Source organism: Chiloscyllium plagiosum, unplaced genomic scaffold (assembly GCF_037043375.1).
Source record: "Chiloscyllium plagiosum isolate Xiang-an unplaced genomic scaffold, Cpla_swu_hap1 HiC_scaffold_23, whole genome shotgun sequence".
NCBI classification, from domain to species: domain Eukaryota; kingdom Metazoa; phylum Chordata; class Chondrichthyes; order Orectolobiformes; family Hemiscylliidae; genus Chiloscyllium; species Chiloscyllium plagiosum.
The window spans coordinates 61099224-61112352 of record NW_028270161.1 but is presented as its reverse complement, the minus strand read 5'-3'; the positions used below and the strand labels follow the sequence as shown (position 1 = coordinate 61112352).

The window sequence follows — 13129 nt, the reverse complement described above, 5'->3', positions numbered from 1 at the left end:
TGACATTCAGAATGGAAAACCAGTTAGTGAGCAGAATCTCCGGAGACTTCCACAATGCCTGTTGTTTCTATTGGACTGCCTGGTGGTCACCCATTCCCTGTTGGCCTGTGGTGAGAGTACCTCCCTATGGACTTGCTTTGTGCACAGATCTCTGTCTCCTGGAAGCATCTCACTGACTCCAGCTGCTGCATCGGCTCTGAAACTTGGCTCTCAGGCTTGTGCAGCTATTGACACATGCTGCACACAGGCTCTTCCAGGTCATGAGAAGTGTCCACAGCTCCCCACATACCACAGGGAATGCAGTCCACTTGGCTGAGATATTCTGCCATACCTCAATTCACACTGTGAAGTTACTTTACTGTAACTGTAACTACTTTAATCTTAGTAGCTCAGTGGTTAGCACTGCTGCCTCACAGCGCCAGGGGCCCGGGTTCAATTTCCGCCTCAGGCAACTGTCTGTGTGGAGTTTGCACATTCTCCCTCTGTCTGCGTGGGTTTCCTCCGGGTGCTCCAGTGTCCTCCCGCAGTCCAAAGATGTGCAGGTCAGGTGAATTGGCCATGCTAAACTGCCCATAGTGTTAGGTGCATTAGTCAGGGGTAAATACAGTATATGGTAGGGGAATGGGTCTGGGTGGGTTACTCTTCAGAGGGTTGGTGTGGACTTATTGGGATAAATGGCCTGTTTCCATATTGTAGGGAATCTAATCTAATCTAATCTTACTCACGTACTAATAACAAAAACTGGAGATTAGTAAAGAAAATAAATTATTTGCTCTTATTCACAAACTAGCTCTGTTGCCTGTTCTTACAAAATCTCTTTTTCCTTGTGTTAGTTTAGAAATTCAAGTTTTTCAAAACTACTCAAGTTGAAACACAATCCCTAATAGCAGCTGCTGAACCACTAATCAATTCACAATGTTCCTGTGGCACCACTCTTTGACCTTTTCCTCCTCTCCTTCACTGTTTTATCTAGCTTCCTCCCTCTCTCCCCTGCACTATTAGCTGCTGAAAAATGTCTCTGGGTCCTCTTCTCTCCAAAGGATTTTATATGAGACTTTGTATAAGGTAATGGTAGTTAAGGAGTTAATTTTCATATATTGGCTCCACCCATCTTATTCACGTCATACTGTCTGTCGGCGGAAACAAGGAGTTCTACTTTAGCATTTGGATTGAGCAGATAGTTCTGTACCAGTTCCATAAGGTCCTAGTAATTATGCCTTACGAAATATAGTTGTCCTGATTGTTATTATCCAATGTACCTCTTGTTACCCAAGGACAGTACCTTTTCTGTAAATACTCCACTGTGGTGTACCATCTAGGAATCTAGACAGGCCTCAGACAAAGCATGATAAAGGAGAATTGGGCATGCAGAACTACCTTAAACAACCCTTCCCTAGCTCCACAAGAGATGGCAAATACCCCAAGGTGCAAGTAGTCATCATCTGGGAAAATGTCACTGAGGTATTGTAATGCAGATTTGATCCTCACCACAAGGCAGAGAAAACTAGAAGACCCAGAAAAAGAAATTCAAGCAAGTATTGAGAAACTGGAGTATTGTGTCCAGTTTTGGTCTCCTGACTTGAGGAAGGCACTGGAGGCAGGTCAGAGGAGGTTCATCAGATTGATTCCAGGGATGACGTACAAGGAGAAGTTAAATAATTTACTGTACTTGCTGGAGTTCAAAATAATGAGGGGAATCTGATTGAGGTACGTCAAATGCTAAAGGGGATTGATAAGGTGGATGTTGCACTGATGATCCCTTTGTGAGAAAGTCTCAGACAAGAGGTCATTGATATAGAGTGAGAAGGGTCGGTTCAAAACTGAGATGAGGAGAAATTACTTCTCTCAGAGGGTTGCAAATCTGTGGAACTCATTTCCCAGAGTGCAGTGGAGATAGAATCAACCAACAGATTCAAGACAGAAATAGATACATTTATGATGAAAAGTGGGATAAAGGGAAATGGGGAGCACACAGGAAAGTGTAAGACTCCCCATGATCAAGTTAAATGGTGGAGTGGGCTCAAAGGGAGGAATTGCCTATTCCTCCTCCTAATTCCTATGTTCTGAGGGAATTTTCCACTTTAAGAGGGTTACTGCTTCAAGACAATACAGTTAGTGAAGCACGATTATCAACAGAGAGAATCAACTACAGCCATGGAAACAGAAAAAAGACAAACTCAGCACTCGAAAGCAAAATCTCATTCAGATATTGGTAAGAAGTGCTGGGGCAATACTGTGGGCCAGAAAAAGAGAAAAGCGAGCCACACTTAGAAAATACAGAAGCCTTCGTGAGAAAGATTCCACTATGGAGCAGCTAAAAGCTCCAGGAAGTAAAGCTAGAAAGCCTCAGAAGGAAGGAGAATAACTTGTGAAAAATGATGCAGAGACCTGAGAGTTAAGTAATAAAGTGTAAAGTGAGTACTCACCTCTCATAACGAGTATCGCCGCCAATGAGATTAGGCTCCATGAGGTGCAGCTGCAATGAACAGTAGAAGGGACAGGAAATAAATTTTGATCGAGGTTGCAGAAGAAATGTTCAATTCTCTGTCTTTTAAATTAGACACATCAATACAAGTGACAGAAATAGTGCTGAATAAGCAGCTTTCTTCCAGACCTTGGAGTGAAGGTTCATAGCTCCTTGAAAGTAGAATTGCAGGTGGATAGGATAGTGAAGACGACGTTTGGTATTCTTTCATTTATTGATCAGAGTATTAAGTACAAGAGTTGAGAGGTCATGTTGCGGCTGTACAGGACATTGGTTAGGTCACTGTGGGAATATTGCGTGCAATCCTGGTCTCTTTCCTATCGGAAAGATGTTGTGAAACTTGAAAGAGTTCAGGAAAGACTTACAATGATGTTGCCAGGGTTGGAGGATTTGAGCTATAGGGAGACATTGAATAGGCTGGAGCTGTTTTCCCTGGAGCATCAGATGCTGAGGGGTGACCTTATAGAGGTTTAGAAAATCATGAGGGGCATGGATAGGATAAATAGACAAAGTCTCTTCTCTGGGGTGGGGGAGTCCAGAACGAGAGGGCATAGGTTAGGGTGAGAGGGGAAAGATATAAAAGAGACCTAAGGGGCAACCTTTTCACACAGAGAGTGGTACATGAATGGAATGAGCTGCCAGAGGATGTGGTGGAGACTGGTACAATTGCAACATTTAAAAGGCATCTGGATGGGTTTATGAATAGGAAGGGTTTGGAGGGATATGGGCTGGGTGCTGGCAGGTGGGACTAGATTGGGTTAGGATATCTGGTTGGCATGGACAAGTTGGACCAAAGGATCTGGTTCCATGCTGTACATCTCTATGACTCTATGAACACAACTGTGACATAATACTGAAGGTTATGTAATTATTAGGTTGGAAGCTCAGAGTTAGAACAAACAGAGTTGTTGTCTCTGGTTTGTTACCCGTGCCACGTGATAGAGAGTTGAGGAATAGGGAGAGAGAACAGTTAAATGCGTGGCTACAGGGATGGTGCAGGAGGGGAGGGAGGGATTCCGGTATCTGGATAACTGGGGTTCTTTCTGGGGAAGGTGGGACCTCTATAAACAGGATGGTCTACACCTGAACCTGAGGTGCACCAGTATCCTTGGGGGGAGGTTTGCTAGTGCTCTTGGGGGGGGTTTAAACTAACTCTGCAGGGGCATGGGAACCTAGACTGTAGCTTTAGGGTGCAGGACCTGGAGTGTAGGGAGGTTAGGAACATGGCATCAATCTCAATGGAGGGTGCCTGTAAACAGGAAAGTGGGTTGAAGTGTGTATACTTTAATGCAAGAAGTATACGAAATAAGGTAGGTGAACTTGCAGTGTGGGTTGGTACCTGGGACTTCGATGTTGTGGCTATTACGGAGACATGGGTAGAACAGGGACAGGATTGGCTGTTGCAGGTTCCAGGGTTTAAATGTTTTAGTAGGGTCAGAGGTGGGGATAAAAGAAGGGGAGGTGTGGCATTGCTTGTCAAAGATAGTATTAAAGCAGTGGAAAGGACAATGGATGAAGACTCGCCATCTGAGGTAGTTTGGGCTGAGGTTAGGAATAGGAAAGGTGAGGTCACCCTGTTAGGAGTTTTCTACAGGCCTCCTAATATTCCTAGAGACGTAGAAGAAAGGATTGTGAGGATGATTCAGGAGAAGAGTGAAAGTAATAGGGTGGTTGTTATGGGGGACTTTAACTTTCCAGATATTAACTGGGAAAGCTATAGCTTGGGTTCGTTAGATGGGACGGTGTTTGTCCAATGTGTGCAGGAGGGTTTCCTGACACAATATGTAGACAGGCCAACAAGAAGTGAGGCCATACTGGATTTGGTTCTGGGTAACGAACCAGGCCAGGTGTTAGAATTGGAGGTAGATGAGCACTTTGGGGACAGTGACCACAATTCGGTGACTTTTACTCTAGTGATGGAGAGGGATAAGTGTGCACTGCAGGGCAAGAGTTATAGCTGGGGGCAGGGAAATTATGATGCGGTGACGACTTAGGATGCGTGGCTTGGAAAAGTAGGCTTCAAGGGAAGAGCACAATTGATATGTGGAGCTTGTTCAAGAGTTATTGAGTGTCCTTGATAAGTATGTACCTATCAGGCAGGGAGGAAAGGGTCGTGTGAGGGAGCCGTGGTTTAATAAGGAATTGGAATCCCTTGTTAAAGGGAAGAGGGCGGCCTATGTAAAGATGAGGCGTGAAGGTTCAATTAGGGCGATTGAGAGTTATAAGTTAGCCAGGAAGGATCTGAAGAGAGAGCTAAGAGCAGCAAGGAGGGGACATGAAAAGTTGGTAGGATTAGGGAAAACCCAAAGGCTTTCTATAGGTATGTCAGGAATAAAAGAATGACTAGGGTAGGAATAGGTCCAGTCAAGGATAGTAGTGGTAAGTTGCGTGTGGACGCTGAAGAGATTGGGGAGGCACTGAATGAATACTTTTCGTCAGTATTCACTCAGGAACAGGAGTGAATGCTGAGGAGTTGCTGATGTGAATACTGAGTCACAATTAATTAGAATGGATGGCTTTGAGGTATGTAGGGAAGAGGTGTTGGAAATTCTGGAAAGGGTGAAAATAGATAAGTCCCCTGGGCCTGATGGCATTTATCCTAGGATTCTCTGGGAAGCAAGGGAGGAGATTGCAGAGCCATTGGCCTTGATTTTTATGTCCTCGTTGTCTACAGGAGTAGTGCCAGAAGACTGGAGGATAGCAAATGTGGTTCCCTTGTTCAAGAAGGGGAGTAGGGATAACCCTAGTAACTATAGGCCGGTGAGTCTCACTTCTGTTGTGGGTAAAGTCTTAGAGAGAATTGTAAGGGATAGGATTTATGAACATCTGGATAGGAATAATGTGATCAAGGATAGTCAGCATGGTTTTGTGAATGGCAGGTCGTGCCTCACAAACCTTATTGAATTCTTTGAGAAGATGACTAAGGAGGTAGACGAGGGTAAAGCGGTAGATGTGGTGTATATGGATTTTAGTAAGGCGTTTGATAAGGTTCCCCATGGTAGGCTACTCCAAAAAATACGGAGGTATGGCATTGAGGGTGAGTTGGAGGTTTGGATTAGGAATTGGCTGGCTGGAAGAAGACAGAGGGTAGTAGTTGATGGTAAAGGTTCATCTTGGAGTGCCGTTACTAGCGGTGTTCCGCAAGGATCTGTTTTGGGACCATTGCTGTTTGTCATTTTCATAAATGACCTGGAGGAGGGGCTAGAAGGTTGGGTGAGCAAGTTTGCGGATGATACGAAAGTCGGTGGAGTTGTTGACAGTGAGGAAGGATGTGTCAGGTTACAGCAGGATATAGATAAGTTGCAGAGCTGGGCAGAAAGGTGGCAAATGGAGTTCAATGTAGGTAAGTGTGAGGTGATTCACTTTGGTAAGAGTAACAAAAAGATGGGGTACTGGGCTAATGGTCGGATACTTGGTAGTGTGGATGAGCAGAGGGATCTTGGTGTCCATGTACACAGATCTCTGAAAGTTGCCACCCAAGTAAATAGTGCGGTGAAGAAGGCATATGGCGTACTGGCTTTTATTGGTAGAGGAATTGAGTTCCAGAGTCCTGAGGTCATGTTGCAGTTGTATAAGACTCTGGTGCGGCCGCATCTGGAATATTGTGTGCAGTTTTGGTCGCCATACTATAGGAAGGATGTGGAGGCACTGGAACGGGTGCAGAGGAGGTTTACCAGGATGTTGCCTGGTATAGTAGGAAGATCGTATGAGGAAAGGCTGAGGCACTTGGGGCTGTTTTCATTGGAGAAAAGAAGGTGTACAAGATGATTAGGGGTTTAGATAGGGTTGACCATGAGAACCTTTTTCCATGTATGGAGTCAGCTATTACGAGGGGGCATAGCTTTAAAGTAAGGGGTGGTAGGTCTGGGACAGATGTTAGGGATAGATTCTTCACTCAGTGAGGCGTGAGTTCATGGAATGCCCTGCCAGTAGCAGTGGTTGACTCTCCCTCTTTATGGGCATTTAAACAGGCATTGGATAAGCATATGGAGGATAGTGGGCTAGTGTAGGTTAGGTGGGCTTGGATCGGCGCAACATCGAGGGCCAAAGGGCCTGTACTGCGCTGTATTTTTCTCTGTTCTATGTTCTATTATTTGAAAACTTGGGTTCTAAAGTGATAGAACCATGTATACCTTTTAAGTTTGAGTGGTAATTCTAAGAAGGACAGTCATAATTTTACTTTGTCTTTGAATTCTGAATGTAGTATTGGGGTACGGTTGGATATTTGCTTACATGTGTTTAAATAACTGAATTTCAGTTGCTTTAGAAAACAGAGTAGAGAGAAAATATTAGTCTATTGCGTAACAATCTTGTGACACAGAGACAGAACATTTCAGAAAGACAGCAGATAGAACTATTCAAGTGGTCAATGAGTGGACAGGTATTTCTTACAATGAAAGGCAAATCATTCAGAGAGAAAAGGCCTGTGCCTTCAGCAATACAGCTTAGCAGTCTCCATAACAGACAGAGAAGAATGAAAGAAGTCCTGAGTGGCAGTAGAAGTCAGTAAGAGAAAACTTCCAGAAATAAAAGGCTTTTGTGTGTAATAGAGGAAGACATTTGACAAGGCTGGTGAATACAGGAGTTCAAGGAACACACATTAACGAGTAAGTGTGCTATGTTAGCACTATGTTTAATGATTCCATGAAGAGACACTAACTTAAGATGCTCATCAATTGAACATAAAAAGGAACAGTGTATGGCCACGTGGACACTTCATTGAGGTTTGAATATCTGTAAATAAGAGGGAAAAGTTGCAGATGCTGGAAATCTGAAATAAGAACTGAAAGTTCTGGAGAAACTCAGCAGGTCTGACAGCATCTGTGGAGAGACAGAGTTAATATTCAAGACTGATACGACTCTTCTTCAGAAATGTAAGGAGCAGAAAATGGTGTGCTATGTATTTTTGACAGATTGTGGAGGAGTAAGTGGAACAGATGGCATGGAGTCCAGTGCAAAGGAGAATGCGAAAACTGAGTAAGGAGTGATACAGATGTTAAATGAGTGTAAGTGATAGTTGGGAAAAGGAGAGAATGGGCCCAATTTGCTGAGAGCAAAGCTAACAAGACAGGACTGAAGATGAAAGGGGGGGGGGAGGGGTTTGGGAATAGGGTTGGGTGGGATGGGATAAGGGAGGGGAGCTGTAATTGAATGGGCACAGAAGTCATTCTCAAAAGATGATGAATTCAACGTTGAAACCTTGAGGCTTAAGGTGCCTATGTGGAAAATGAGGTGTTGTTCCTTGAGTTTGTGTTGTGCTTCATCGGAACATTGCAGCAGGCCCAGGACAGTAATGTTAGCATGACAGCAAGATGATCATTGACACGGACGGAGCAAGGGTTCTGCAAAGCTATCACCCAGTCTGCGATGGGCCTTGCCAATGTAATGGGGACCACAGTGTAAGTAGTGGGTATAGTAGATGAGACTGAAAAAGAAGCTTCACCTGGAGGGAGTGTTTGGGGTATTGGCAGTGAAGCAGAGGAATGGGCAAGTATTACACCTCCTGTGATTGCATGGAAAGCTGCCATGCAGGAATAGGGAGATGACTGAGCAGGAAATGTTCTGAGTGGTGGAGGAGTACATCTTGTAGGTGATACACACTGCTGCTGCTGAGCATTGGTGATGGAAGTCTGATGATGTGGTGCAAACCAAGCTGCTTGGTTTGTCCTGGATGGTGTGAAGCTTCTTGAGTGTCATTGGAGCTGCATCCAACCAGGTAAGTGAGAGTATTCCATCACACTCCTGACTTATGCCTTGTGGCTGGCGATCAGGTTTTGGGGAGTCAGGAGGTTACTTACTTGCTGCAGTATTCCTCGTCTTGGAAATCTCAAATGAGAGAGTAACTGCCTAATTTAGAAATCCAGGCTACTCCAAGAAACAAAGTATGTATTCCAATAGAGCTGTTGTCTTCCAGAAAGAAAATTCAGGAAATTAAGGGTCTTCTAGATAAGGTAACGGATCAACATTTACAAGATCCGAACCCTCTGCAATGGATGTCCAAGAAAGGAAGAATTCTCCAGTGTAAAAATGATCCACAAATCAGAATGATCTCAATAGTTCTCCAACAAGAGACCTACCATTCTTGTAAGTCCAAACAGAGTGTGTTATGAGAAAGTATGAAGCGCCAGCATTTGGGAAGCAGGTCCGGAATACTGTGAAGCAAACTGGGCTAACAGAATAGAAGACAGGGATCACTCTGAAGCAATTGGGATTACTGTGAAGTGGACTACAATCATGGTGAGGGAGACTGGCATCACTGTGAGGGAAACTGCATCACTGAGGTGGACCGAAATTGCTGAGAAGCTGGCTATAACAGAAGGTCAGAGGCTAGGAATACTGATAGCAAGAAACTGACTTCTTGACTCCCCACCACCTACAAGACACAAATCAGGAGTGTTAACAGAACACTCCCTCCTTGCCTGGATGAATGCAGCTCCAATAACACTCATGAGGTCCAGGACAAAGCAGCCCGCTTGACTAGCACCACATTCACAAACACCCACTCCCTCCACCATCAATTCTCAATAGCAGTAGTATGTATTATCTACAACATGCAGAAATTCACCAAAGATCTCTGGACAGCACCTTCCAAACCCACAACTCCTGCCATTTAGAAGGAATAAATGGGAACACCTTCACCAGCAAATTCCTCTCCATGCCACTCACCATTGGAAATATATCACTGTTCCTTCAGTGTGGTGGGTCAAAATCCTAGAACTCCCTCCTGAAGTGCATTGTGGGTTTACCTACAGCACATGGTCTGCAGTGGTTCAAGGCGGCAGCTCACCACCACCTTCTCAGGAAGCAACTAGGGACAGGCAATAAATGCTGGACAGCATTTAAACATTTGACTGGAACCTTATTTGAAGCAACAAAGCTTTCTCTACACAATGGGTGATAGGAGTTTAAAACTCATTTCACAAATAGCAATTGATCCTGATTCAATTGTTAATTTTAAAACTGAGATCAATAAGACTTTTGTTAATGAAATAGGTTAAAGAGCAAAGTTCGATATATGGATTTCTCTTATTATTACTGCCTTCATGAAAACATCTATAATCTGCTGGTGTTCTTACCTTATGACAGTAGTGAATGGCATCCACGATCTGTCTGAAGAACATTCTGGTCTCCCTCTCACTTAACTTGTGCCTCTCACTGATGTAGTCATATAACTCGCCTTTGCTTGCACATTCCATCACTATCACCATTTTATCCTTGTTCTCGAAAACTGTTGAAACAATCAGAACAAGGTTTACTCCCTCCAAAAATGATTCAATTTCAGACAAACACATTTTTTAAAAAAATGCAATATTGAGTCAAATGCTGATGGCGATATGTCTGACACAAGGAGTTAGAACATAGAACAGCACAGCACAGAACAGGCCCTTCAACCCACGATGTTGTGTCAACCATTGATCCTCATGTAAGGTAAACCTAATGTACAAACGCTCAAATTTCTGTGACCATATGCATGTCCAGCAGTCTCTTAAATATCCCCAATGACCTCGCTTCCACACCTGCTGCTGGCAACGCATTCCATGCTCTCACAACTCTCTGCGTAAAGAACCCACCTCTGACATCTCCTCTATACTTTCCGCCAAACAGCTTAAAACTATGACCCCTCATGTTAACAATTTCTGCCCTGGGAAAAAGTCTCTGGCTATCAACTCTATCTATGCCTCTCATTATCTTGTACACCTCAATTAGGTCCCCTCTCTTCCTTCCTTTTTCCAATGAAAAAGGTCCGAGCTCAGTCAACCTCTCTTCATAAGATAAGCCCTCCATTCCAGGCAGCACCCTGGTAAACCTCCTCTGAATTCTCTCCAAAGCATCCACATTTTTCCTATAATAGGGCGACCAGAACTGGACACAGTATTCCAAGTGCAGTCTAACCAAAGTTTTATAGAGCTGCAACAAGATCTCATGGCTCTTAAACTCAATCCCCCTGTTAATGAAAGCCAAAACACCATATGCTTTCTTAACAACCCTGTCCACTTGGGTGGCCATTTTAAGGGATCTATGTACCTGTACATCAAGATCCCACTATTCCTCCACACTGCCAAGAATCCTGTCTTTAATCCTGTACTCAGCTTTCAAATTCAACCTTCCAAAATGCATCAAAACGCATTTATCCAGGTTGAACTTCATCTGCCACCTCTCAGGCCATCTCTGCATCCTGTTAATGTCACGCTGCAGCCTACAACAGCCCTCTGTACTGTCAACGACACCTCCAACCTTTGTGTCGTCTGTAAACTTGCTAATCCATCCTTCAATCTCCTCATCCAAGTCATTAATAAAAATTACAAAGAGTCGAGACGCAAGAACAGAGCCCTGTGGAACACCACTCAATGCTGACTTCCAGGCAGAATATTTTCCTTCCACTACCACTCGCTGTCTTCTGTCGACCAGCCAATTCTGTATCCACACAGCTAAATTTCCCTGTATCCCATTCCTCCTGACCTTCTGAACGAGCCTACAATGGGGAACCTTATCAAATGCCTTACTGAAGTCCATATACACCACATCCACCGCTCGACCTTCATCAATTTGTCTAGTAACATCCTCAAAGAACTCAATAAGATTTGTGAGGCATGACCTGCCCCTCACAAAGCCGTGCTGCCCCTCACAAAGCTTTTAATCAAGCCATGCTCTTCAAGATGGTCATAATTCCTATCCCTCAGAATCCTTTCTAATACCTTGTAGACGACAGACGTGAGACTTACTGGTCTGTAATTACCTATTTCCCGATTTCCTTTCTTGAAGAGAGGAATTACATTTGCCTCCCTCCAGTCCTCAGGTGGAGAGCGAGGATGCAAAGATCTTCGCAAGCAGCGAAGCAATCACATTTCTCGCTTCCCAAAGCAGCCGAGGACAAATCTGGTCTAGCCCTGGCGACTTGTCAATCTTAATGTTTGTCAAACTTTTCAGCACATCAGCTTCCTCAATCTCTATCTGTTCCAGCATGCACACCTGCTCCTCAATGGTTTCATTCACTACAAGGTCCTTTTCTCTAGTAAAGACAGAAGCAAAAAACTCATTTAGGGGCTTCCCCTACCTCCTCAGACTGATCAGCCTACCTGAGCAGCCCTACTCTTTCTTTGATCATTCTCTTATTCCTCACATACATGTAAATGCCTTTGGATTCTCCCTAATCCTTCCTGCCAAGCCTTTTTCATGCCCCTTCCTGGCTCTCCCCAGACCATTTTTGAGCTCCTTCCTCGCCTGCCTGTAATCCTCTAGAGCTGAGCAAGACCCTAGCTTCCTCAACCTTACGTAAGCTGCCTTCTCTCTTTTGACGAGAAGCTCCTCCTCTCTTGCCATCCAAGGTTCCTTTATCTTATCCCTTCTTGCCTGTCTCAGAGGGACATATTTGTTCATCACTCACAACAACTGTTCCTTAAACAGTCTCCACATGTCTATACTGCCTTTACCATGGAACAATTGCTCCCAGTCCATGCTTCCCAACGCACGTCTGATAGTATCATAGTTTCCTTTTCCCCAATTAAATATCCTCCCATTGTGCCTGCTTCTCTCATTCCCCATAGCTATGTAGAATGTGAGGCAGTTATGGTCACTATCACCAAAATGCTCTCCCACTGCAAGATCTGACACCTGCCCCGGCTCACTGCCAAGCACCAAATCCAAAATGGCCTCTCCCCTCATCAGCCTGTCAACGTACTGAGTTAGGAAACCCTCCTGAACACCCTTACAAAAACAGCTCCTTCCAAACCATCTGTTTGAAGGATGTTCCAATCAATATTGGGAAAGTTAAAGTCACCCATTACAATAACCCTACTACATTCACACTTTTCCAAAATCTGCTGACCTACGCTTTCTTCAATCTCCCTGCTGCTATTGGGGGGCCTGTAGTAAACCCCTAACGAGGTAACTGCTCCCTTACTGTTCCTAATTTCCACTCATACTGACTCAGTAGGCAGACCCTCCTCGACAATGGTAACTTCTGTAGCTGTGATACCCTCTCTGATTAGCAGTGCTACACCCCCTCCTCTTTTTTCCCCCCTCCTATTCTTTTTAAATGCTCTAAACCTTGGAATGTCTAGCAACCATTCCTGCCCCTGAGAAACCCACGTCTCTGTTATGGCCACAACATCATAGCACCAGGTACTGATCCATGCTCTAAGCTCATCACTTTTATTCCTGATACTCCTTGCATTAAAGCAAACACACTTTAACCGATCCCTTGGTTCTTTCCCAGGAAATTCCTTCCCACTGGCTGCGCTACCTCTTGTTATTGCCTCATCTCCATAAACTCTCACCAGCGATACATAGCTCAGGTTCCCACCCCCCCCCACCACCAGTTTAAACCCTCCTGAACAACTCGTGCAAACCTTCCACCCAGGACATTGGTCCCTTTCCAGTTCAGGTGCAACCAGTCCTTCTTGTACAGGTCCCACCTTCCCAGAAGGCATCCCAATTATCTACATATCTGAAGCCCTCCCTCCTATACCAGCTGCGCCCGCTTCCTGTTCCTCGCCTATCTCGTGGCGCCGGTAGTAAACCGGAGAACATTACTCTGTTCGTCCTGCTCTGCAGCTTCCACCCTAACTCCATGAAATCACTTTTTATATCCTCGATCCTTTTCCAGGCTATATCATTGGTGCCAGTATTAACACGATTTCTGGC

The 13129-nt window shown here is 44.5% G+C and overlaps 1 protein-coding gene across 2 annotated transcripts in view; it reads right to left on the bottom strand.

Annotated features, from left to right (window-relative positions):
• nuak1b (NUAK family, SNF1-like kinase, 1b) overlaps positions 1 to 13129 on the bottom strand; it is an 88203-nt gene that overhangs the window by 29502 nt on the left and 45572 nt on the right. For both annotated transcript variants that reach the window (XM_043713269.2, XM_087999744.1), the window contains exon 3: positions 9562 to 9713. In XM_043713269.2, coding sequence (XP_043569204.2) covers positions 9562 to 9713 — 152 coding nt within the window. The remainder of the gene's footprint in view (positions 1 to 9561; positions 9714 to 13129) is intronic.